The sequence below is a fragment of the Acanthaster planci genome, unplaced genomic scaffold (genome assembly GCF_054643075.1).
Source record: "Acanthaster planci isolate LZ-2023a unplaced genomic scaffold, COTS_SCS Contig65, whole genome shotgun sequence".
Lineage (NCBI taxonomy): Eukaryota > Metazoa > Echinodermata > Asteroidea > Valvatida > Acanthasteridae > Acanthaster > Acanthaster planci.
In genome coordinates this window covers 21,720-48,934 of record NW_028257687.1, presented here as the reverse complement: position 1 = coordinate 48,934, position 27,215 = coordinate 21,720, and the positions used below count along the sequence as shown (strand labels likewise).

The following is a 27,215-nucleotide window of genomic DNA, read 5'->3' as shown; positions in this document are numbered from 1 at the left end:
CTGAATATTCTGTTTTTTGTTATTTAAATACATGCAAATGTGCTGTGCCCTCTGACCTTTTTGAAATTGCGCAATCCTAACCTTTAAATATAAGTTCCGAATTTTATCTATCAAGAAGCTTATGGTCTGGTGGTTAGCTTGCTGGCTGCCAGGCGAGGGGACCCCGGTTCGAATCCTGGGGTCCCCGGAAAAGGAGGTTTTTTTTTTTTTTTTTTTTTTTTTTACTAAGTTTTTTAACAAAATTGTGCATGCCCACCTGGAATTGAACCCAGGTCCTTGTGCATAGCAGTTAGTGTCCTTAACCGCTATGCCACGGCACTTTCTTGAAAATATGTGCTCGTTTCTAAATGTTAAACCTTCCATTGTTTGGACTTAGACTATTTTTTCAGCCAAACTGTGTATTGGAGATGGGCAAGGGTGGAAGTCCTAGGGACTTGGAAGTCTGGGAGCTGATAGGAAAGGTAGAGTATATCGGCACCATCAGTATTAGTGCTCTGAGGATCCCATGGGGTTGAAGGACATAGTTTCTTAATGTTCCATATTGCTATTGGGTTTATTGTAGCCCTTATAAGATTGAGGCTAAGCGACTCCAAGAGGGAACTTTATATAAGGAGCTTGGATGATGTTTAAGACAGGCAGGGCTTCCGTGTAGGATGAGGCTGTAATTTAAAATCTAAAGATGGAAACAGATGTACCTTAAACTCTGGCACTGTAAAATAGTCCAGATTAGGAGAAAGGTTAAGTGGCAAAGTACTACAGTTTTACAAATAGATGTACATGAACAAACAAGTTCTGCTAGTTTAAATAAATGAGTATTTATTTCACTTGCAAATAGAAATTAACTGGTTATAGCAGTAAATGGTGATTGTTTACATACACACAAAGCATTTTTGCAAGATAAGATTTTCATTAAAATTAAAATCTCATATCAGTGCTAAAAGGTCCTAGAATGCACTTAAAGGTGTTTAGTGCAAACTATTGTTTTAGACAATTTGGGAAACAGAATTGGTTAAAATTTTGACTAAAAAATAAACTGTTTAAATCAAACATTTCTTTCGTGCAGAGTAAGGCCCTTAAAATGTTTTAAAAATTACATTTTTGTAGTGATGACCTTTCAGCACTGAGCCAACAATTTGCAGTTTTGTGATACTTTTAAGGGAAAGACTTCTAATGCTCTGGCAATGTGGATGTACAACTTGGAAAATACAAAATACACATAGAATTTTGTCTGAGGAAAAACTTATGAAGATGAACAAAAAAATTGACTAGAGTGGGTTTTGAACCTGTGACCTCTGGAATACCTCTACCAACTGAGCTATCCAGCCCTATGTCGGTAGTTCTTCCCATTTGTCAATGTCTCTGTTCAGGGGGCTTACTAGTTAAAGTGAGGTTCAGAACAGCCACTTGGTTGACTGAATAGTGCTGGTGTTTTGGCTTCATGAATGGAAACGCCATTCAATTTTTAAAAGCATTCAATAGTTACAAGCTTTTAGTCCTCAAAAGAAGTAGTTTCAAAGTCTAGAGTCTTCCCGAATGTAATTACTCGCAAATTTCGAAGTACATCGTACATGTATAGTAAAAAGGTAAACATGTTTTTAAATGTGCATTAATATCAGTCAATGCATTATGATGAAAAGAAACAAATTAAAGGCAAACAACAGTCTTTCTTCAAAAGCAAACTGACCAATAGTCTATCCAATTTACAGAGTACCTCTTAAGTAATGAATAATTTGGTTGTAAGTAAAATGTCACGAGAACAATTTGGTATAGACAGTGACTCCAAAGTTAAGATGTCAATTAAAGTCCGAAATTGGAACGGCCATATTATAAGCCCATAGCAAAACAAGCAGCCGCACAAAAGAATGTGTTTTACACGAACAATTACACACTCGTTTGTATGTGTAACAACTGACATTTCAACATAGAAAAAAAAGCACCTTCTTCTTTCTGCAAATAGTACCCTCTCTGTTTTGGCAAATACTGTAGTACTCCCCCCTTTATGGAAATCAGAACATTTCGATTCTTAGGCCTATGAAAATGCGACGATTGGAACAGTACCAATGAAATCGCATTGTGTATGGACCCTGTTCATTTTAGCAGCATTGTATTTTATACCAATATACACCATGTACACTACACTGTACTCAAAAAATTAAAGGATCACTGAGACATTTGTCTTTGATAATTTCAGCCAGGTGTATACCTCATTGACTTTACTTATTGTACACTGAAGCTCATGTTCGTGCTTGGTTGAGCACCACAGAATATAAGACAATACAATTGGGTTAATCTTGTTCCAGAGCCCAATTAACTGGAAGGGTTACGGTCAAAATGCATTTGGTGATGTGTATTGCTAAGGTATTGCACAACTTATGATGACCACCTATCACTCTCTGTGCGCATAAATTAAGGTTGGAACGACTCTGAGGGGAGAGAGACTGTGAGTGTCTTAGTTGTGGGTGGGGGGATATGAGACTGGCCAGCCTGAGTACTATACAACCCTATTGTGGTAAAATCATGCACATGTACATGTATGTGTCTCACTTAAAGACATTTTGAGAAAAGTGACTGAAATATTGGACCTCTAACAATTTTGTGTTTAGGTTTTTGACAACTGTGATGCTTTTTAGTAATGTCGTTACAACCACGAATTTGGTTTTTTTGGTATCAATCACCATTTTCACAGATCATAAAAAAATGTAATTTGGGAGAAGAAATTTGACATACATTTCAGACATTGCATTATTTTACTGAATGAAAGGGTCTGTACAGTTACATGTAATTTTTTCATGATGAGATACATCTTTAAAGCACTTCGTTTCTGTGATCCAGAATCACAAATAGTGCCCTAGTATTACTAGAATATACTCATAATTTAAACAGCGCCCTCATATTACCACGATATCATTATACTCGTGAATAGCGCCCTCACCTTACCGTGATATTGTAATTTATAAATAGCGCCCTCACGTTAATGTGATATTCTAATAAATAGCGCCCTCATGTTACCTTGATATCATTCTAACTCGTAAACAGCGCCCTCGAATTACCACAATATCATTCCAACTAATAAACGGCGCCCTCACGTTACCGTGATATTCTTCTTACTCGTAAACAGCGCCCTCACATTACTGTGATATCATTCTAACTCAATTTTTTTATACATCCGCTTCAGGGCCGTAAAGGACATGGACAAGGTGCGAACCAAAGTTTTTTTTTTCAGTGGAATGAGACTTCAGTACTCTGCAGCAGAAGTATCTTGTTTAATGCCAGAAAAATAGCCAAATGAAATGATGCTCATTTTTTGCAATGTGAATACCATTTCTTTAAATTATTAATCACTATGTATGATCCTTTGATCCTTTGAGTTGTGTACAAACGCAGATACACTTGCTCCATCACTAAGGTGGAAGCAAGGAATTGCATGAGAAGATTGAGTTCTTTCCTTGCCTTTTTGTGAATCAATGCCTAAGATTCTGGTCAGCATCCCTCATGCAATCTTGGAAACTGTTCCTCCTCAGTGATGGAGGGCAAAGACTGGCATCTATCTGAGTTACGTCTTCATGAATCATCTCTGTGAAGTCCCATAGGATCTTGTCCTCCAGCTTCTTTCTCTCCAGGTTGAAGGAGGCAAGGGCGCTCTTCACATTGGCATTGGCTTCTCTTAGGGCATACCCACAGTTTTCATGTGAGGAGGTCTGGGGACAAAATTGATCACAAAAGGAATTTAGTTCAGCAGAAATTGAGACATTTCTTCAAAAAGTATAGGATCCTTGTATGCTCCTTTTTTTAACACCTTTTATTTCATTAAAAAACTGTTAGTGTCTGCTTTTCATCCATTTTCATGTCAGAAAATAAACGGTGACAAGAGGATTCCTTTGACACTGGTGACCCATTACATCTGAAACCATCAGTGATTTGTACTCTTTTGTTAAAAATATTTTTCCAGACACCCTTTTAGGGTTAAGTAAATCAAAAAATGACATTTTTAAACACTTATAATTGACTTTCCCTTTCCAAACAAGTGAGGGCGCTGTTTTACAGTAATACTGTAACATCAATCACGGAAGACCACAAACCTAAAATACCTTTAGACCGACAACACCTCCTACAAAATCAATGAGTGATCACAAAAGTGAAGGCAGAAATATCTCAACAGTGTGCACAAGTCTGTTGAGTTTGATACAAATCGGAAATTTTGGATGGTGACTGAAAATACTGTTAAGAGTTTACAACATGGTCCTTTTTTGTGTTTGGTTCAATATTTGTCAAAATTAGGATAGGTCCTTCTTTAAATAAGAGCTCTAAACTGACACTTAATTTTTTGTCCATATTCATTGCTCACCTTCAAAAAGCCTGAACAAATCCCCATAATGTACATGTACGTGATCTGAAAATTTAGACTTTATTTTTGAAATGTTTTGGAAACAGTTCTCAGTGCTCTATCATATAAAACTTGAGAAAATATATTGAATTTGCTTCTCAAAATATTCATTCAACAGGGGTGTCAGGAATTTATCTGAATTTCACATAATGTGCACCTTGGCTTCTACTAATGGCTTGTAATAATGGGCAATATTATGAGGAAGAAAAATTGAACTGTGCCGGGTTAGAAATTCCAACAGGGCCAAATAATGTTTGATGGACAATTACCACAGTTGCCCCCAATCCATTTTCTTTGATGTAGCTGCAGTGCTGCACAGCAAATCATGAAACCCAAGGGGGACAAGACAGCCACTTATTCGTGGTTATTAAAAATCGAGACTTTCCTTAAATTATGCCCGTGCTGTTGTCGGTCTAAAGGTATTTTATGTCTATGATTAGACGCTTCATTTATGAGTTTTACTATTAAAACTATGAAACCTAAATTCTTTGTTGAACATTTTGAACATGTCTCAGGAAACGTGGACCATTGATCAATGGTAGTTTGTCAATGAACCATGAAGGAAAAGGAACTTTAGGCCGCAAAAATGTGAAGAATTCCAGTATAGTGGGAGCATTCAACTAGCTTGCCCTGGTTACAAGGGTTTAACCTCATCCCTTTCATCTTGCTTGGTTGATATGTTGCACATAACAATCCCTAGGTCACGGTTGCCCTAAAAGCTAGCCACAAGCACCCAAGGGTGGATCGAGGACCCAATTTTTTTCGGGGATCGGGGACAAACTTGATTCTGGGGGCCAATTTTTTTTCATTTTAAAGTTGTTTTGAAGGGTTAGGCTACGTTTCCACTTTTCAAGAGAAGGGAAATTAAATAGATCAAAAAGATCCTTCCATTTTTTCAAATGAAAACAATTTTGCTCCTTTTTGGTCATGACCCCAATTGGCCCCTCCCCCTTTCTTGGATTCATCATTGCAGAAAGTCGGCAATGATATGAAACTCAGGACTCGTACCTGTGCTACTTGTGCCGTAACCTGCCTCTTCACTTTGGAGATTTCATTGGTCAGTCCACTCGAACCATGAAGCTAGCCAGCCTCAACGTTCAGCTGTTCAACGACAGCTGTGGCAGTACATTCACCTGGCAATGAGGCCTTCCCAAATCTAAACACAGGGGAAAATGACAAAAAACAACACAGAAAGGTCACCTAAGGTTTTTCAGTCATGCTGTAATAAAAAAGTTTTTCCCCAATGAGCAAAACATCCATGTTTCAACCCATCACCACATAGACTTTTATTGTGGATCACTGTTAAATCCATAAAATCGTACTGTGCTGGGAGTGCAGGATGTTAAAGGCTGTGTTGGGTCAGGGCCCAATTTCATGAGTCTTCTTATCCACTTGCGGCCGGGGTTTCCCGTACCTGAAGCTTTATATATGTGGTGGGGGTCTCCGAAATCAGACAAAGAGAACTGGGCCTTGTAATAAATGACTGTACTCGGGAACAGAAGACCAGGCTGCTGGGCATTGCTGACATTTTTCACTCTCAATAATGCAGATAACCCAGCATTGTTTTGAAACAGTATACCATGGTTTGGGGCATTTAGTGCGAGTGGATTACCACCAAAAACAAAGCGATCCACCACCGCAGTGATGAGCCACACAGCACCGCTGCATGCTAATCTGGCCCCTATTGAAAAGAGGTCAGCAGAGCACTGTGCCAGGTTTGTGAACAAAAGAAAGTTATATAACACCACACAAGCTGGGCTCTTTTTACAAGGCTGCAGGCCTGGCTGAAATACTTGGGCGTCAATAGATTTCGTTTGACAGACTAGAGTGGCTACCAGACAGTCCTTCGTGTGGGTTTAAGTGTCCAGTAAATGAAGACAAAAATTTTTTATAAAATTTTGAAAACAGAAAAAAATAATAATTATCCTACCCCAGCATCATCAACATTGATAACTGCCACTGGTGTAAAGTAGTTTATACAGTCAGAAGAAAAATCGTGCTCGCTTTAGCAGAAAAATGTGCTAACCTTGAACACTACTTCATGGCGGTGCTCGGGGTGGTTGTGTTAACGGTTGCGTGCGGATAGACATTTATGTTGTTACATCAGTAAGTTTAAGCAAATCTTTCCTCCAAGGTGAGAATGCATTTGGCTGTACTTACTGTTTACAGTATGCATGAAATGCAGAGCTTCTGTAAGCATGAAATTGTGTGCTAAGCAGCGCTGAGAAATTGGGCCCTGATTGTTACTGACTAGGTTCCAATGAAATCTAAAAACTGGTGACCTTTCCTGCACTATCCAGAACTAAAATATGACAATTTCGATGGCATTTAATGCCACTCTGCACAGACAATTTGTTTGGTACAATAAACGGGAAGACTGCCACAGCCACTATCTATAACCACCATCAAAATCACCCCTGTATGATCTTGATTTCCATGACTTTTCCTCAAACCAATTTTTGTGAGTCTCCATGACTTTCTTGGACAACTTCTCCCAGGCTTTTCAATGACTGTGGGAACCATGTATAAGGACAAATGGGTTGAAAGTACTGCACAGTCTATCATTTGCAGTTATCCAAAAGGCATCCAAAATTGTTGAAGCGCATACCTGGTTTAGATATAGAGGACTTAATTGCGTGAGAAACTGTTCTTTCTGGCAAACGGTCATCCTGAAGAAACAACAATTTCAAGCAGGTGCCTTCTCAAATTTTTGGAAAGTCACTATTAGAAATGCATGCAAGTGTTGACACAATGTACAGACACTAGCAGTTTCTATAATTCATCCATTCAGGGGTGACAATGTGTAGCTGCATTCGACTGAATACGAGAATGTTCCCCTGATGCTGAATTCAGGAACAATTTAAAACATGGCTCAGCAACTTTTGATCTGAGATCTAAGTTCTAGAATAGATTTCTCAGAATATGGAGCATTCAATATTAAGCTGCAACTTCATCTTAATCAGGTTCGTTTTTGTGTTCCCTTCTTTAGATTTTGAGTAACGTTGTTGTTTGAAAGGAAAGTAATCCACAAAAGACAAATGGTGGTCTGTACCTTTAAACAAATTGTTGTGACAACCCAAATCATGTTGTAAAACAAGTAATGGCTTACTCTCCTGGGGCACTGATGCCAGAAGATGAGCACACAGGCAGAGGACCAACCACGCTGCTATCACCTTACTCTATCAGGCCAGTGATGCCAGAAAATGAGCCAACAGGAAGGGGACCAACCATGCTGCTATCACCTTTAACACCTGGTAAAAATACAGCAAGAAAAAGGGAGCAGTTATGTCTATGCATTGTAATAAATGTACTTTGTTTGAGCATGTCCCCAGCAGAGTTGTGGGTTTTAAAGCAATGTCCAAAAGGTGTGGCTGAGGCTAGATGATTAAAGCCACAAGTGAGTGGCTTCAGTCATTTCCCACAGAATTATGGGATCTGTCAGCCTAAGCTAGCTGATTCGCAAAAGGTCCATCTTCAGCCAGTTGACACATGTACAAACAACAGGAGGTACCCAGTGACTGCTTTCTCAATTTAACAAATTGTGAAAACTCTGGCTGTGTGAGTGGAATTATCTTGAAGAACCTCTCAATTTTACCCTAAAGAGCTGGGAGGAGAGAGGGAATCTCCCTTTAACATATTTTTCCAATATTATTAAAGGGCATATTTTCCAGAAGCCTTTTGGAGTTTTGCTCTTTTAGGTCATTTTGACACCATTTTTGTGAAAATCCAACAAACCGTTCTTGCACAGCATCTTTTTTTCTGAGAGAGGTTAATCAAGAATGTATACTTTTCCGCTGTCATTCCCAACTTCCAAGTGACTGTCAAACCATATGACAGATTGAGATAAAACTTCAATATTTGTATCGAGATGGAAAGTCATGTATACGAAGTTTGTAAAAAAAAATCCAGCATTGGACAGCCCAGTGCTTGGGGGATTGCCGCGGCCTGTGATGTGGTCCAATGTGAGCAAGCTCTTTTAGGGTTAAGACGTTAGGAAGTACCAGGGCCAAATCTACCTGCAAAAATTGATTTCTTCACAGATGGCAAATATGACTGACAATTGACAGCTTATCTACCTGCTGTTTCCTCCATCCACTATTTTTGCTCCTCATCACTGTCAGAGTGGCTGTCACTTGGGTGCTCACTGAAACTTGAGTCTCTCTTGAGCCCGCTCTTTGAGAAGAACAAAAAAGAGATAAAATACGGATGTCATCACTGACTTTAGGTGTTAACTTCAGCAGTGAAAACAGAGAGGTGACTTCATCATAAAAAATTGAAAAAATGAAAAAAGAAAGTAAGCAGCAACTTTCTTTAGTGGAAAGCTGCATTGAATTGTTGCTACGGCTAACATCAGAGTCATCTTCATCATTTTCTGTGAGGCTAAACTTGTGTCAGAGCTGACAAAGTGAAGACAAAGTAAATGATTTTTTAAGAAACAAGATGTAAGGACAGCATAGAAAGATGGTGGTTCTTGGAAACTTCTCTGAATCCTAAAAGTCCTTCCCAGAATGACACATTCTCCAAACTTCTATGGACACATCAAGTCCCATTTGAATTCAAAGAGGCTAGGCTGGGCTCTACCTTCCTAAATCTTCCACAAATCTCCTGGTGGATTTTGAACGATCTGGGAAGGTTGGCATTAAGACACATGTAATAGTACGGGGAAAAATGAGTAAACTTGCAGGAATAAAGTTCACCTTCTCGATCCAGATTGTTACTGAATAACCCGGTGCTGGGAAGGAACTTACTCAGGTTCTGTGCTTTCCACTGATGCTGCCCACTCATTGGCCTGTCCTTGCTCCATCGTTTTCTTTTAATGACTTCCTCCTACAATAAAAAACAAAAAAAAAGCATCCCTTCAGCTTTTACTATTATCGCAGCAACATCATTTACTGTTGAAGCCCCCTAACTGCGCAACCCCTAACTTTGGCGGTTTGGTTTTTCCCTCCAGTGCCTTGCCAAAGCAACATTTTTACCTCCAATTCCAAAGGAAGTGAAATTTCATCAAACTTCCACAAATCTAATTTAAACCTCCTGATTTTACTCAACCACTACAACTTTCCAATGAAATTTTTATTTCAGCTCGATTTTCCAATTTTTTTCCTTCAGTGCATTATGGACATCTCTAAACCTGCCCAAAAATTAAAAATAATTTTCTGACAAAATTTTGTTTTAAGTGTATGTAAATTGAGATAATCCCGTTGGAAGGAATAAAAGCATAAAAAGAATTGGTGGGGGGCACTAGAGATCAATATTTGTGAAGAAACGAGGTGGGGTTCCTGCAACACAAATGAAACAAGTTTTATAGTACTGTATGTACATGTATATTGGCTCTATGGCTTTACTGAAAATTCTTGTCATTATTTAACTTTGTAAATGCAAGCAGATTTGGGACCAAATTACAGAAGCAAGTGGCCCGGAAAGCCCCCAAGACTGCACCAGAGAGCATCTAGAAGCCAAGCTTTTCTGTGCCTATGCAGTGACTCAGTGGATCATAATGTGGTTCATGGTGTGGATTGTCTGGTGAACTGGGTACCTGGTAAGGAGTCTGCTCCTTCTGAGGACTGGCTGGTGAACTGGGTTCCTGATGAGATGTCTGTTCCTTCTGAGGACTGGCTGGTGAAGTGGGTACCTGGTAAGGAGTCTGCTCCTTCTGAGGACTGGCTGGCGAACTGGGTTCCTGGTGAGATGTTTCCTCCTTCTGAGGACTGGCTGGTGAACTCCATGCCTCGTGAAGAGACTTCTCTTGGTCAGGACTAGCTGCTAAAGAATGTACAATGGATACATTTACAATTAACATTACAAATTTAATTTAAGTACTATTTGAAAAAACTCTGCTCTGAAACATTTACGGATGTTTTGAACTACATGTACAGAATCTTTCAACTGACAATGAATTCCTTTACAAGTTCTTGTTGGAACCCCTTGTAAACATCACATGTAATATTTATTCTTTTAATTTAATAAATCAGCTGGTTATCTGGTTTACTACCTGCATTAGGCTCCTCTGTAGTATGACAACTCCACTCTCCATTTGTTCTGGAGCCATGGATGGAACCGGTGCGTGACGTAACACTGACATTTTGTGGCATGGATTTGTTCTTTTTCGAGGCTTTCTGCTGTTTGGCTTTCTGTGGTAAAGCATGGAGGAAAGAGTAAATCATCAAAGATTCGATGACAACATTTTACTCCTCTCTGTAAAGAAACTTTTAACATTATCTTCCAGAACCAGGAAAGTCAGAAACCCAGTCTGCAGGCAAGGAGACCCAAAGACGTTTTGTTTGAACCATGAAACATAACTCAACAAAATTTGTCAACAGCAATGTCGATCAACCGTTGTATATATATGATTGATATTCTTTAAACAAAGTTACTGAAAAATTCAGGCAATGCAACGATAGTGATTTGAAAAAAATTGGATAAACTAAACATGTTATCATGTGAAGATTAGTATAACAGAATAACACCTATTTTAGAATAGCATGTATATATGATTACTCAGAGTTATTACAAGATTGTTAACCCCTTGACGTCCGGACTTTTTTCTGAAAGCCGACTCCGAGAATTCCAGCCTCGCTTGACCACGAAGACCACCTAACAAACCGCAAATTCTTGGTTTGTGGCCCGGCGTGCTCTGCACGCTTTGATTTACACAGTGAAAAGGCTCATTGTTCGGTGGCATGTGGCTCTACTCACGCTTCCACATTCCCGTTGCCTCTTATCAAAGTGGGGACTATTGTGAAGCTGGTGATTATGATGCAAATTCGGCCTTTCCATTTCTTGGCAACACACAAAGGCCAATTACCATATATACAAGAGCCAGGGTATGCCTTCTTTCATCGTATTTACTTGAGCGTGGGCTGAAATTAATAGCTGAAAAGCGGGCTCAGGGATCTCAATTTTTACAGCGGCTCTTACCGCTTCCCGGTGAAAAGGGGTTAAAATTTCTGAATCAATGGTCCACATATTTATGGAATGAGTGAAAATGTCTCTTGTTGATCTTGTGAGAGACACTCAGTAGCAAAACATGACTGTGAACACAAATTGTTAATTACAAAAAACAATTTCAAACAAAATGGCCAAAACATGCTCAGTTACAAGAAAAATAGACCGTAAAGTAATCATACAGCGTTGGTAAACTTCACTTTTTACTCTTGGAGAAGTACATGTACAAGGGGGCAGTTGAGCAGAAGCACATTCTGAAACTGACATGGTTGATGAAAACAGCATTTCTTATGTGATGTTTGCTCACCTAACTACAGGTATCCATTGTAAAGCACCACTTACCTGCAACTTTTTTCGTCGTTGTGCATTAACTTTTTATCATCTTATCTGGTCATTGCTGTCAAATACTGCAAAAATCAAAACTGTAAGCCTCAGCAAATTAGCATTTTAGCAGCAATGATAGGACTGTCCTAGTCTGCCAATTAGTATGACTCTACATTTGCAATGGTCAAGTGCATCTCTGCTTACATGTACTTGCAGGGTATGTTGTCTTAAAAGACTTGCGTGCATGTAATAAAAAATGAATTTCTCTAAAAGACTTTTTACTTACCATTATCACCATCATGATGTTCACACACTTGAGGAACTAGACACACAAAGTGGTTTGGGAAAACAGGTGTGCTTAGCTGAAAAGCTGCAAAGTTTTGACCATAGCATAAAGATGGTCTAACCCTCCCATCCTGACTGCACATCACCAAGTGGGTAAAATGTCTGGCGGAAAACATCACAGAACTCGAAAGGAACCTGCAGCGTTTTACCAGGAATGATTACACACGTAGGTATTTTGGCACAGAATGAATCTAAGATTATGTATGCACATATATAATTTGCCCAATTCATTACCTACAGTATGGATTTTGACAACCCAGGAATTTGGACACATACTTCTGGCAAAATATCTGATTCCTGAATACATAATGACATACTCGTCACATAGCAAAAGAATAACTGAAAGAGCATCGTGCCAGAAATCCACTGAAACTTTAGATTTTCAGACTATTTAGGCAATGCAACAGTTCCATAAAGTCCCCCCACTCTTATTAACCATCACAGTGTTGCATTTAAATTCTTGGTGTTTTTAAACAAATGGTATTTAAAAAAAATTAAATATATGTGGTACAGCTTTGACTATCAATGTCTGACAACAGTTGGACTGGTTTTATAACTTGAAGCTAAATTGATTCCAGAGAAAATCAAGCATCACTTCAAATATGTGATTGATTTGGAAGAAACAAATGTTCTCCAACAGAAAGTTTCAAAGCCTTTTAGAGACAAGACAGAAAGCCATTTTTTGGTTGATTCTTTAAAGGTTACATGACTCGATGACCCCTTATCTTGATGAAATGTCAATAGGTGGTCAATTCCACAGATACATGTACATGTTTATTAAACTGTAAATGACTTAGACTTACATGTACATGTATTCTTTGATCAGTAATTAACCCTACCCCCCAAGGGTTGCTGGCCCTAACCTTCCCCATTCACACAAAGTTGAGGCTGTTGGACTTTGTTTTTCTGAGGTATGCCAAACTCAATGCAAAAGCCAGCTGTCTGGGCCTACCAGACCTATCCCCACAGAATTAAACACTTTACTACTGTTTAATTCTGTGTGGTAGGGGAAGGTTAGAGTTCATGAAGGGCTCCAACAGAACCTTGCGCTGATGACACGAGGATGGCGAATTCAAACCTCTATAAAGAATGCACAAGTAAACAAAGCGTCATGTCATCAGTAAAGGGGTCTATTAACCCATGGCTGATTGGAATAAGTACGTACATGTATATGTACAGTGTATGTCACCTACGATTCCTTGCTAACAAACCTACCTCTGGAATTACCTAGGTTAGTTCGGGGATTCCATGTTTTATACTGAACAAATGAAACAACCAGTGAATGCAGCAATTGCAAATCCATATTTTACATTGAACTATGAAAATTATTTTACTTACCTCCAACACATACTCTAAACAACTCTGCATACAGGACACCATTTTCCATCAACTCTTGTGCACACATGCAGTTGTGTGACTAGAGACTCATTGCCTGAAATAAATATTAAGTTAGATCATCCATAATATTTTTGGCTTTAATATGTAACCATGTAAATTATTCAAACTAACATTCTGGAACTGTCTCTATCAAATTCTCAAATCTTCTCCCCTTGCCACAATCTCATTTCTGCATCCCCACTGACCCACTCAAATTCTGCAGGAACTTTGAATGTTGCTTGGAGTTTTCTACCCTATAGCTATCATTTTTGAAAAAAATTAAACTTCCCTTGAATTGCATGTGAAACTGAATTACGGAGGCAGTTGCCATCCCCTTTTATGCTTTGCACATGAAACCTAAGGCCAGATGCAGTCAAATCTCTCAGAATTAAAGATTCTGATTATGTGCCCACTTTCACTGCCTACCGCCGCGGTATGTCAGGTGCATGTCGAATTTTTATTCTAAGGATTCTTCAAGTTGTTCTTTTGAATTATTACAAGCTGGGATATTTATTTATTGAATATAAGAACAGCCATACTGTAAGAATTGTTTGTAACTAGATTGACGACTCTGAGGGGCGAGAGTTTATGATTACTGCAACTAAAATCCCTTTCAATATTGCCTGCCATCTTGTTTTGCGCCATGTGTCCAAATGATGCATGCCTTCAATGTGGACCAACAAATGTCACTTACGACCAACGTGCCATGGGCATGGTGAAAAGGGCCCCTTCGGAAGTTAAGGTTTAATCCATTAAGCAAGGAATGCATAACCATTACTCTGTGTATCAATATTTTTTCTGACGGTGAACATCAGACACAATTATGCTCACTATTACTGACTCAAGCAGGGCAATCGATGGATCTAGAGGTCACTGTTCTTGCACTCAAACTGCAGAAATGTGACCCGTGAGAACACTGCATCATCATAATGCGGAACAAAAACACACATCCCCTGCATACAGCGTGTGCCGCAGCGCAACCACCCATCAGGCTACCAGTCGGGGTTTGCCATGTTTGAGTGAGCTACTCGTGTTATTCCAGGGCACATGCGGGGAGTACGCATATAACGACTCCAGATAATGTGCATGCATCCTATCAAGCTGCCCCGGAAGTAGCCGCTCAAATGCACTATGGGTTTACAAGAACAAGACATAATTTGACACGACATCCAAGACAAGAAAAGATGGTAGACGATCAAGACAAAACAGGCAAAGTCGGCTCAAAGTGTGCCTTTCCAAACGCTTTGAAAACTATATACCAAGATATGGGACGGAGGGGTACCCACCTTACCTGTCCAATCCCTGCACACACTCTAGACTATTGTTATCTAACATATCCCCCCAGAAGTCTGAAAAGAATTCCTGAGATTCTGATCAAACAATGACCAACATTATATTACTTCAAATAGAAAACTAGCCTTTTATGAACAAACTTAGAAGAGATGCAGTGTAAATATCATGCTTTTATTTTTTTCGTGTCTCAAAAAAGTGGGGAGGGGGGCCTGTGCCCCGCGGTCCCCTGGTTCCAGCAGCCATGCTCAAAACAATAAAAAAGTGTCCTAAAAGGTCTAAATTTACACGTAGCGGTGAAAATATTGCTGCTATTCACTTAGAAAACACTTGAACATTTTAGACCAGTGTCGTTCCTCCATGGTCCATTTGTGCAAAGGGTGTCAAGCAGTATCCACATTACATCTACATTTATTTTATTTATTTATCTGATCATCCAACAGTGCATTTAGCGCCAATTACAGGATGATAATGAGTGAACAAGACAATGAAGAGATGTTCAGGTTTAGAGTTGGGAAGAAAAGCCCCGATAAGTGTACATCATCATACATCATGGAATTCTTTCTGACAGTACATGTACACGTAGGTCTATCCGCCTTGAGCATAAGCACCCCGGGCCCCCTTATTGGTCAAAAAGAGCCATGTCATGCATGTTGGTGGGGAGAGTTCATTTATGGGTCGTGATGCAACTGTGATGCGTGTAATTCATAGCCTCCTGTGGTGCAATCCCACCAAAGGTCTCACCCAGGTCTCATACATGTACACATTGTAACCCCAACTGAAGAGACCGAAATTGCCGTCCAATCTCGGCTAGGTGACAGGCCCAGGCTGAGAGTTAGAACATGATTGATGGAAAAAGATATTCCCCATGTTTAGGAGGTTTACCCCAAGAACTGTGGGGTATGCCTACAGGATGTTCTAAAGTCACCAATTTGTGTGACTTGCGGCCATGTTTGTTTATACTGGGTTGCAATGCTATCTGTTTTTTTGAATCCAGCCTTTGAGGTATCATGACCGGTGATGCAACTTTTTAATCCAATTTCATGTGAGAACAACCTTAACGTACATGTATAGCTCTTGAAAACTGTATAATTAACGCAGGCTTTTAGACTTTAAGACCAATCTTATTTTGAAAAATTGGAGGGTTTACTCACGTATCTCCCGTTTTCTTCCCAACAATCATATTATACTGAACAATCTGCGTGCATCACATGCTCAGTGCACATGTGCGGGCCAATTGCCAATTTAGCAAGGGAAGGTCATATCGAGGATGGGGTGGAATCTTGTTATTATTGCATGAGTGACCTCTGAGCTATGTGACTGGAGTGACACCATTAGGCCAACTGCTGTGCTAGCTGCGACAGGTTAAAAAATGCCACCTCGAAAAATTAGTCAAAATGACATGCAGAACTAGCTTGGCTATACTCGCCCTTGGCTGTCGCTGCATGTGCACTGTGTGATGCACACAAAATGGACGGTAGGGTGTGATCGTTGGGAAGAAAATGGAAGAATGAGAAAACCCTCGTGATTTTTGGTGTAAAGCCTCCTTTAGCCTGGGTATCCCAAGCCTAATGGTTGCTCTCATTGTCATGGGAAAATTTGATTGAAAAAGCAGACTTTGTGCCACTTATCTACCCTCAGAACTGAAGGGTCCAACATCCACCCCGCCTGTTGGCATTGGACCCAGCACAGACACATGACAAACTTATTGACTTCTGGCAGTCAGCTATAACATGTTACACTACAGTACAAACCTCAACTCAAACTGCAAACTACTAAGTCAATCATGGAAACTTCCAAAATTCCATGAACAGAATGTATTTGCACGATTACTTGCAAATCCTTTTGTATTTGGACAATTAGCCTACCTTTTGTTTGTAATACTAACATGCCAAGGAGCATTCCAAATCTTGTCACGTCCTGTTTTCCCATTTTGCGCATGCCACAGACATATAAACGCATAGACCACCAGTCCTCTTCGCTGGTGAAGCCCTCTGCGAGTAAACAAAAAACATTGCAATCCATCAGTTAAAGTACAAGTATATACAGGTATCTGGCAGTCTCTGCTTGGCGTTGGGGTGGGTGAATGAGGGGGGAGGTGGCCGGCAACAATGGAACATTATTTTGGGAGTTCTTTGGGCAAGATACATTTATTGGGGTGATTGTCTTGGGCTACTCCAGCCTCATGTCTCTTTGCGACCAGATCATTCAACCATTCTATTGCCTCATTGCTTAGAAGCACAGGAACAGTTCTGTCACTCTTGCCAACTATTTTGACAACACAGAATATTTTGCACAGCTGCTGTTCTAAATCACTCAACAGGCATTCCCATTCCAGTTTGGCGGTGCTGTGCTGGTGGAAATCTTCAAGTTTCATCTTTGAAACCCTCCCCTGCCTTCTTCGGTTGAACATGATGAGGTGACACAGAGTGACTTCACTCAATCTCTGTCAAGCTGGTCTGATTTCTTTGCTCCGAGCACCCTGGAGGAGTTGAACTTCCCGGTTGCGAGGTTCATGAAGGAATGACGACATTTAGACTACATCAGTATTTGTCAGGAGAATGGTGACTTTGTTGTGTTTTCATTGGTACAGTGTTCTGTGTGTGTGCGTGGGCACAAGGTCTTGCCAGTTCATTTCACACAACTGCAGAAACTCTTCCGCACGTTCCCCCTTGTGTTTTTGGCTGGACTCTAGGGCACTTCCTTTCAAGATGAGTGCAAACTTCTTGATGGAATAACCAATCTTCAGTGCTAGGACTCAACATCGTACAACTGTTTGTCTTCCCTGAAACCAGAAATATCCTGCACGGTCTTGACAATACCAGAAAGGTTCGGATGGACAAATGATTCAAGTGATGCATTTGGTTGCTGGGTGTTCTTTTGGAGTTGTATGATGAGTCAACGCAATTCACGTACGTTGTTACAGATGTTGTCATGCTGATCTACCTCGTGCCTGAGTTTCATGTATTCAATTTTGGCTACTTCAACAATCAGCGTGTCATCCCTGACTACCAAAGCCACATCATCTCTCTTCACTGGACTAAGAACCTGGTGCAACTGGAACAACACGCCAACAGGAGGAGGTTTCAACAAATCACTATTGTGAGAAACCCGTCCACACACACGAGCCCTCTTACTGGTGCTGTCAGTTTGTGGAAAGGAAGCTGGCTTCAAAGGACACCTGTGTCGCCACAAATTGGTATGCACAAAATTAACAGTAACAATATTTGCACAGTCCATATGCATACCTTGCGAGTTGGCCTCTACCAAACAATGAGCACACCGTGACTTTCACGAAGAACTTGGCAATTGTGCCTACGATTACCTACACTGCGAATTTTCAACAGAAGTTTCTTATGCACACTAGCGTTGGGCTCACAGACAATCTTGACGACTTCTCTTTCTTCCTTGTGACATGACTGGAAATGACGAGGGAGCTTGGCCTGGGGTACATTGCAGTAAAAGCAAAACTGTTTCTTGTCCCATTTCCTATAGCCAACCTCATTACTGGTCAGCATTACAATCACACCATTCTCATGGACGTCAGATGTGTCATCAATTGGAGCAACAGATGTAGTAGGACTACTGCTACAACCGGTGGACAGCTCAGCCATACCATTCAAACTTCTCCGCTTATGGTAGACAGGTCAGCTGGCAAGAAACCAAGCCCAAAATTAATTTAATTACACTGGCTGTCTTCCTTCAACTCATTCTTATTTGGTGTGGACTGGTAGGGGGGACAGGTAACTACATGTAGCTCAAAAGAGCCACATCTGCCCCCAAATAAGCCACTTTAAACACAATTTGAATCACCAGATACTGACAAAATAAGAGTCTTCACTTCAGGCTTGGAAAATGTGCTGCATACATCTGTAAAACGGGATTACATGTACATGTGATTGAGCTTTTCGGACTGCATATCCCTATTCCAATGGCACATTCACTCTAACAGCGGTATAAGATCTACATGTACATTAGCCTATCAACAACATGGGGGGGGGGGGGCTGGAAGAAGCCATACCTTTAACCATGCTTTAACAGACCCGTCTGATAACCATTATGTGAATAGTCTATTAGAATCAGTCAAAAGACACAATAGTACCCCTGTTCATAAAAAAGAAGTGGTTACTATTGAGCAATTAGTTTTGTTGTGTGAAAAATACTCATCATCTCATGATATTTTAGTTTTAAGGGATCTGAGCTTATTTTACTATGTTTCAATGGATTCGTAAGATTTAATGAAGTTAGTGCAGTCAAGTGTAAGGATGTACGTTTAAGTTTTTACGATGATTATATGTCGATACACATAGCCAAAAGTAAACCGATCAATATAGACAAGGAAATGATGTGGTAATACACAAGGGAGTGACATCAGCAAGTCCAGTGACAATGCTAAAGAGATATTTGAGCACTGCAAAGATAGAGCCCGGCTCAGATCACTATTTATTCAAACTTGCATACAGTAGTAAAGGAAAGTGCTATCTAATTAACAAAAACAAACCATTAAGTTACACTAGAGCCAGGGAGACAGTAGTGGCGAGACTAAAGGAGGTGTGTGGAGATACAAACATACATGTAGGTTTGCACTCATTGAGGGCTGGGGGAGCATCCATGGCAGCAAGAACATCTGTAAATGAAAGGTGCTGGAGAAGGCACGGAAGATGGAAGAGCGATTTGTCGAAAGATGGTTACGTTGTAGACTCCCTGGAAACAGATTGGAAGTAACCAAGCAAGTAAAGCCTGATAACAATAACGTTGCACTATTACATTGTTTCAATGTGATAGGATGAGCCACTTAATAAACAGCAGTAGATGAGCAGAGATATCTAAATATACATATATAAAAAAAAAACAAAGCAAAAAGGGAACCTGTAACGATCACATTTTCAAGAATGTTCAAACTGTAGCTCCATGAAGCATAATCACGTCGAGTCCAAGAACTTGAAGTTAAGTATTCTTTTATTTTAAATAAACACAGTATTCAATATTTGACATTTAACTGGCCATATAACAGTTGGGCCTCTGTAGAGTGTGTTTTTGCCTGTTTCCAGATGCTGGGACACTTCATTTTTTTCTTCGAAAATCGTTTTTATTTGCTTTCATTAGCAGTTGTTAACCAGTCATACCGGCAGTTTTTTCTATTTGGTAATTAGTTGCTATTTGTCAGTTAAGTAACACATGTTTTATTTCTCCATGTGTGTTTTATTTCTCCATGGTAACACACACCCGCTCTTTTGTAGTCTATAGCTTGGCGACAGGCTACATGCAATTAATTGCATTGGGATGCATGTATCACAGGTGTGGAAGTCAGAGTAATTGCGCAACGTTGTGCGCTTACAACAGACGTATATTTTACTGTGTTACAATTAACGTATAGCAGGAAACATTTGGTACTCACAAGCTTACGCTTGAGTGAAGTCAAACCATGCGGTTTATTAACACATTGTAGTTGTACTGACTACTGGATAAAAGTTGAGGATTTTATGTCATTGTAAGATTATATGGAAATAAATTAACCTGCTCTATAACTTGGCGACAGGCTACATGGATATGCAATTAATTGCATTGGGATGCATGTATCACAGGTGTGGAAGTCAGAGTAATAGCGCAACGTTGTGCGCTTAGAACACCTAGGCCTGGATGTAGGGGGGCTAGAAAAGCTAAGTGTGCAATAATAAAAGCAAAATCCGTTGTACTTACTCCATCAATGTTATCACGTAGATGTGCCAGCGATTCCCCAAAGACTAATTTCTTAATGATACATAACCCAGGTCTAACATGGGCTAGATGATATATGAAGTCGCGAAAATAAACGGATTAGAGCGACCAATAGGCCCTATGTGCACGTGTGCGCGTGCCACCGCACCCACGTGCATGACACGTTGTTAGCATTTTGTCTGTCCGGCCGGCCCTACCGTGCGCGTGGTACGTCCGCCGTACCGATCCACTGAAAATGGGTTTTCGAAGCAACATAACAGACTGCGCTCGCGAGTTTAATTTTTGCCACCAATTGAGGGCGCTCTCTCCACCAGAGGGCAAAGCGAAGAATTTGGAGAAGGAGCTGGGCCTACGTGAGTATTTTTCTCCGTATTTTTCGCCCTCCTCAAAGCTAACTTTTACAACTGTCATCACTAAGGGTGGGTATTTATGTTTAATTTGATAATTGTTTAAAGAAATTTCCCATACTGATTATGTAACATGTAAACCACCTCGCCGATTGTCATTGAAAACCTAGGCTTAAGAAACACAATAAACATGACAAATGAAATGTATATAGTATAGGCCTACATAAAGTTCCGGTGATGAATTAATTCCTTTGATATGAGTGAGCAGTAAAATGTTTCAAAAATCAGATTACATGTATTACATCGTTTACAATAAAAATGAAAGCCAACATTAAACCTCTAGTAAAAGGGGTGGTTCCGTTTTAATATTTGGGAAAATCTGTAAACTGATTTGGAACTTCTTTCGTTAAATGTTCAAACATGTAGTGTGTAAACGCCTAACCCTAACTCACCACCCTGTCATTCTCCTGACTGCAATAATGACCCAAACACACCACCCACTATGTACTTGTATTCATTACACGCTTCACGTGAGTCGGCTTGATCCCTTGTACATCAGCTTAACCATTGCATTTTTTGCAATCTTGATTTTGGTAAAGCAGTTTGAATCATGTACTGGTGAAAATTGTTTGAGACCTTATGAAAAACTGGTCTTTTTTCAGCATACAGCATATGCAGTGTGTATGTGTAAACTCCTTGTAAAATACATGTATAAGATGCCAGCTTACACACCGTATCTCCACGCATCAGAATGTGTCCCACAAACAATACCTCACATCATTCACCAAGATGCTAACGAGACGCACCGTTTGTTCCCTGAGATTCATCTCGGCGTGCATCATCATCGCCTTCATCATCGGGTGCTACTTTGCACTCCGGAGTATCACCAAAGAAGAATCCAGAAAAGATGACGACTTCAAGCGACAGCAGGCTCTCCACAGGGAAAGCATCCAGAAATTGTTGAAATTGAAAGCAGCTGAGAACAGACACAACCAAAGTTTGAAGAGAGTTCCTACCAACCCACCAATCCCAAATCCAAAGAATCTGATTGTAAACAATGCTGGCAATAGACCGCTGAGATCTCGGTACAATGTCAGCACTTTCCCCCAACCAAACTATAATGTTCATGCCTTTTACTACCCATGGTACGGTAACCCACAATTTGATGGGAATTACCACCACTGGAATCATCCCAGGCTCCCTCACTGGGACAAGAAGATTGCCAAGAAGTTCTCCACTGAAGAGCACGTACCTCCGGACGACATAGGAGCCAGCTTTTATCCAGAGCTTGGGTGCTACAGTTCCAGAGACCCAAGTGTGATTGAAATTCACATGCAACAGTTGCGGACAGCTGGTATTGGTGAGCATATTCAGTTCGATTTGTGATGACAGGTTTGCACATACAATTGTGAAATGTTTTGATGAAAACAAAGTTGCAGTAAATGAGGTTTACTCTGAAAGGTACGGTCCATCATTCGCAGATACCCAAAAGGCAACTGATGAAATTATTGTTGAAAGGCATACTGAGATAAAAGATGGTTATGGGACTAAACTTCCTGTGATGTTCTTTCTGGCAAGCTGTCATTTTGAAGAAAACAATAAAAGAAAGCCAGTTCCAGTGATGCAATTCGTGTAAGCATTCACGTGACCCACCCTTTGTACGGTTTCTATAATTCGTCTGTTCAGCGTGTGAAATAAAGTAACTGCATTTGACTGAAGCTGAAAACATGTCTCAGGTACTGAATTCAGATACACTTCAAAGCTTGGCAACTTTTGATCTGAATTTGAAATCTGAGAATATCGTTTTGCTTGGAATGTACACTTGTTGAGCTGAAACTTCATCAATTTAAGGCATCCTTCAGATTTTCATAATTTTGTTATCTCAAAGGAACGTAATGCACAAATGACGATTGATTGTGTCTTAAACGTACACGATCATATCCCTAATGAGTATGTCGTAAGGTTTCCACAAAATACCATTTCCCAATTAACTCCGTTATTGTTTCTCTGTTGACAGGTGTTTTGGTGTTATCATGGTATCCGCCAAGCAAGTCTGATAACAATGGTATCCCAAGTGATGACCTAGTCCCAATCCTTCTGGATGCCTGCCACAAGTATGATATCAAGGTCAGTGATCGATGATCAAACAATCTTTCTACCACTACATAGTTTCTTAATAGACACATTTCTCACCAAATTCAATTTCAAATTCACAGTTTGTTCAAAGCAGGGTTGTACATAGTCTAGTCTCTTCAAATCTGGGTACGTTCATTTCAAAGTCATCCAGTCTCAAGCCAAATCACAAGCCTTCAAATGAATTGTGACAGAAGTGCTGTCCATCCCGCTTCATGTGTCTGAGCTGAATACTTGGGAAAGGACTTGTAAAAGAACTTGTGACAAGATTTGTTGACTCAAGCAGTTATAGGGCTGGTTTCAAGACCCGACAGTTAAAATATTCTATGAATCAAGAGCTGAACATACAGTACATGTACAAGGCACACTTATAGCTTACAGATGTGTACTTGTGTAACACTGCTCACGCATGAACAATGAGCTTGAAGAGCAGGAAATCTGTCCATAGTCATCTGTGTTTTCTGATCTACAGTACTGCCCTTGTGTCTTCATTGTATCTACATGCTCAAGTACACGTAGGTTTGTTGCATTTGCTTTTGCATTGCTTTTGCTGAACACAACTCTCTGTGGGTGAAGGACGGGAACAAGGCTTTAAGACTCAAATTGAGAATGGGAGACATACAATACATGTATGAAGAGTGTGTGATGATAGTTGTCAGGTTTTATTCTCCATTTTGTGTTGTTGTGAAGAGTGGGGCCTTATTTTCATCTTCTACATGTACATGTAAAAAAAAATACCTGTTCAAGTTCTATGTGTCTTTGATGAACCCTAAGCCTCTCTAGGTACCCTGCTTTAACAAAATCTAGCAGCTACTACAAAACACCTACTGTTCACTGCTTACATCAATATCTCACATAAAGTGACCACTGTTGGATACCAGTGGATTTAGCTACAGTTAGGATTTGTAACTTTAACAACTGAGTCTTAATGTGTTGTATTCATTCACTGCAGCTGGCTTTCCATAGTGAGCCCTACAAAAACCGATCTGAGCTCACCTTTGTAGAGGATCTCAAGTATATCATTGATACCTATGGTAACCATCCAGCCTTCTACAGGTACAAACACAAAGGCAAAGATCTGCCTCTCGTCTACCTGTACGACTCCTACTTGACATCCTCAAGGGCCTGGGGGCGGGTCTTCAAGAAGAACAGCCCGCTGAGCATCAGGGAAACCAAGTACGACGCCGTCATCATTGGCCTTTACGTTGAGCAGAAGCACAGCAATGACTTGCTCGTGGGTGGTTTCGACGGCTTTTACACCTACTTTGCAGCAAAGAAGTTTACCTTTGGATCCCGCTGGACGAACTGGAAGTTCCTTGCCCAGTTCGCCAGGCGAAACGCCATGTTTTTCATTCCTAGTGTTGGACCGGGGTATGACGATGTCAAAGTGAGGCCCTGGAATGGGGTCAACACCCACCTACGCCAAAACGGCGAATACTACAAAGAATCCTTTACAGCAGCCATGAACCAAACCCCGCCTGTAATATCCATAACGTCTTTCAACGAGTGGCATGAAGGCACACAGATTGAAAGTGCAGTTCCCAAACCTAGCAGGAACCTGAGATATTTTGATTATCTGCCGAATGACCCGGACTACTACTTAACCCTCACCAGACAAATGGTCGAGAAGTTTACATCCCGACAAGGAAAATCAGAGCATGATTAGAAGAGAAGGTTGACCATTGCAACCTTGACCATTCCCAGATCCATCTCAGTCCAGCAGGAGGTTTGGTGGATTTCAGAGCCTATTCTCTCTTACACTGTACTTTGGGGCCCAATGTCCCTTTAACATGTTTAAATTAGTACCAGTGAAGGATAATGAAAGTTTTTTACATCCATTTAAGAAAATAAAAGGACATCAACAGCATGGTTAATACAATCATTGTACTGCAAAGTGTCAGCCAAATGTGTAACATCATTGAAAAGTAACAAAGTAACATATTCATTTTTTAAAAATAGCTTAAATACATTCCAGATTTTATGCGTCACTGAGCTTCAGTGTTTTGCAAAACACTCTCCTTGCATTTGCTAAGACCAACAAACCCCCACCTGAGCACTCCATTCCTTGGGACTAGCAGGTGTGACATCGTCAGTGGCACACGCCATCCATTTTTGTCTCAGCCAATTTGGATGCGAATCCTTTTACTCAAGTGCTCGATGCTACAGATGGAGTGCTTCATGGACCAGTTTATTTTTTTTCTTTCCAAATAACCCTATGAAAAGTACCATCAGATGAGCCACGGACAGTATGGCAGCTTTGTCGGTGGTGATTGGACAGGTGTTAATTGGTCTTGGAAAATGAAAGAGAAGCAGAAGTTTAATTTGAAAAATTGTTTTGTGGTTGAATACAAGTCAATGATTTGCTGAAGCATCTACAATGTCCCAAGGCAGAGTGTGCCAGTAAATACCGTGCTTTGTGCTAGCAAATGAACATGTGTAGTTTGGTCATAATAATCATTCGAATTAGGATTATTTTGCACGGAAGCACTCTGTGTAGAGGGTTTGCATTGTTGGTGTCTTGCAGACCAGTACTTTTGTTCCACATGGTATGCACAAAGGCAATTTCCTTATGGAACAAAAGAACAGCCCTGCATGATGGCTTCCACACAGTGCCTCTATAGCAGTGATGTCTAGGGAGTAATCACAGCTGTAACAGAATCTGGCAAATGAACACATTTTCAAGGCTCTTTAATTTCCTGAGGCGTTCACATACCCACATTAAATGAGAAACTTTGTTCTGCACTATAACTCAATGTATCTTGTAAATATGTTCCATAGAAATTTCCAATCTCTTTGAAAGTCTTCCCCTAAATTGAAGAGAACATTTGAGAACTTCCTCAACTGATATAAATTGTCACGAAGGGACAAAGGCTAGTAAAAAGAATGATTTGTTGTGTACATTCCATTGCCCAACTCGGAAAATGGGTGATGAAATCATTGATCCGCTATAAGATCAGCCATAGTACACAAATATTTCAAGGACTACCATGTGCGTAAGTAACAGTTACTCTACACTATGTGTTATCATGTTTGTGACAAGCTAGCACTGAAGCAAGATGATTGTAGATTCAAGGTTCAAATGGTAAACCTACATATGTGATTGGCAAATGCCTACAATTCGCTGCACCTTTTAATATGTGTAGTTTGGCTGGACTGCCACAGTTTTGCCCTGTCACTTGGATGTCGCCCTTTTGCACCAATGGAGGCAAAGCATATGTGCATGCAGGGATACCCAATCATTTTTGACGATACTACTACAGAAACACAACATTCAAAGTTTGGCGCAGAGCATAAAGAAATGCCATTCTTTTTTTTCTTTTGCGGGGGGGGGACTGAATAATGTTTACTTATTCAAGCTTATCTTGAAAACGTCACACATACGTTTTCTAAGCTCTGAGGGCTTATTATAGTCTGAATTAGTTGGGGTCTATCCAGCAAGTGCAGGTGTAATACTGTGACTGTTCTCTCATGAATGCAATGCGCAGTTAGCACATACTCATTTATAAAGCATATACATGTACAGTACATGTGTGTATGTGTAGGCAGGTCACCACCTATGTGTACATTTTGAGCAATTGTTTTAATTTTGAAATATCAGAAAGACTGTATATATTCTGACTCTGTGTATACAAATGTATTTTGAAATATGATTGTGTTGTACAAGGCGTGGATGTTGTGTTGCTGGTTTTGACAGATATACGAAATTATTGTAATTCTGTTTTAAGGATGGGACAATGCGAAGAACGTAAACAATGAAAAATGTCAAGAACAGTAAAAGCCAAATCGCTTTTGGTATTCCCATTGTATTAATTGCAATGTTTGAATGACATTGAAGTGGCAATACATGAAATTGCATCCCCGGAATTGACTCGTATTCTGGTGAACTATGGCAGGCACAAGTAAGCAGGAGGTCGTGGCTTCGAGTCCCACCCGAGTAAAGTTGTGAATTTTTTCGCAAGCTCTCTGACAAGCACGGAGCATACAGTGTTTATTAATGTATTCGTTGGGTAAGGGCAAAGCCCGTTATGTAAAATAAACTTACAGCCTTCTTCAGTCACATTTCCTTTAACCTTATTACGAGCAGTATGAATCAGTGAACTCGTCGTCGCTGATTGGGCGCAGGGACCGCTTCAATTGCAAACTTGAACTTGATAACCCTGGTTATGGTTTGTTTGCATTTCAGTGGGCTGATGCTGCGTTTTCTGATCTTTTAAGTGTGATGTGTTTGCTGTCTCTAGTCAAAATTTATTCATGCAGATGTAGAGCTTAGTTCAACTTGGACGTGCATATTATACATGCGCTGTGTAAAAAAAAAAGGAGGCAGCTTTTATGGTTGCATATGGGGGAGACGT

At 40.2% G+C, this 27,215-nt stretch overlaps 2 protein-coding genes and 1 pseudogene across 12 annotated transcripts; 2 read left to right on the top strand and 1 right to left on the bottom strand.

Moving 5' to 3' along the window:
- Window positions 1-796: 796 nt before the first annotated feature.
- LOC147795348 (uncharacterized) lies at window positions 797-20,584 on the bottom strand. 10 transcript variants are annotated; one of them, XM_087132023.1, is made up of 13 exons: window positions 19,239-19,349; window positions 18,028-18,316; window positions 16,534-16,659; window positions 13,337-13,430; window positions 11,940-12,133; window positions 11,672-11,751; window positions 10,377-10,515; window positions 9,921-10,147; window positions 9,133-9,211; window positions 8,461-8,557; window positions 7,437-7,635; window positions 5,393-5,540; window positions 797-3,698 (listed from the first exon to the last, which is right to left on the bottom strand). In XM_087132023.1, the coding sequence occupies exons 7-10, from the start codon at window positions 10,474-10,476 to the stop codon at window positions 8,526-8,528; spliced, it is 438 nt and encodes a 145-aa protein (XP_086988149.1). In that variant the 5' UTR covers window positions 10,477-10,515; window positions 11,672-11,751; window positions 11,940-12,133; window positions 13,337-13,430; window positions 16,534-16,659; window positions 18,028-18,316; window positions 19,239-19,349; the 3' UTR covers window positions 797-3,698; window positions 5,393-5,540; window positions 7,437-7,635; window positions 8,461-8,525. The 10 variants fall into 10 exon arrangements, with proteins under 10 accessions (XP_086988149.1, XP_086988150.1, XP_086988140.1 ...); XM_087132024.1 differs by having other exon boundaries at window positions 11,672-11,736; XM_087132014.1 differs by lacking the exon at window positions 11,672-11,751.
- On the top strand, window positions 16,136-19,664 carry LOC147795349 (uncharacterized; annotated as a pseudogene).
- Window positions 20,585-20,673: 89 nt separating the features above from the next.
- On the top strand, window positions 20,674-26,918 carry LOC110986171 (glycoprotein endo-alpha-1,2-mannosidase-like). Of its 2 annotated transcripts, none has more exons than XM_087132013.1 (4): window positions 20,674-20,736; window positions 21,393-22,090; window positions 22,748-22,857; window positions 23,816-26,918. In XM_087132013.1, exons 2-4 carry the CDS (start codon window positions 21,520-21,522, stop codon window positions 24,527-24,529), a joined length of 1,395 nt encoding a protein of 464 aa, XP_086988139.1. In that variant the 5' UTR covers window positions 20,674-20,736; window positions 21,393-21,519; the 3' UTR covers window positions 24,530-26,918. The 2 variants fall into 2 exon arrangements, with proteins under 2 accessions (XP_086988139.1, XP_086988138.1); XM_087132012.1 differs by having other exon boundaries at window positions 20,698-20,802.
- Window positions 26,919-27,215: the final 297 nt, after the last annotated feature.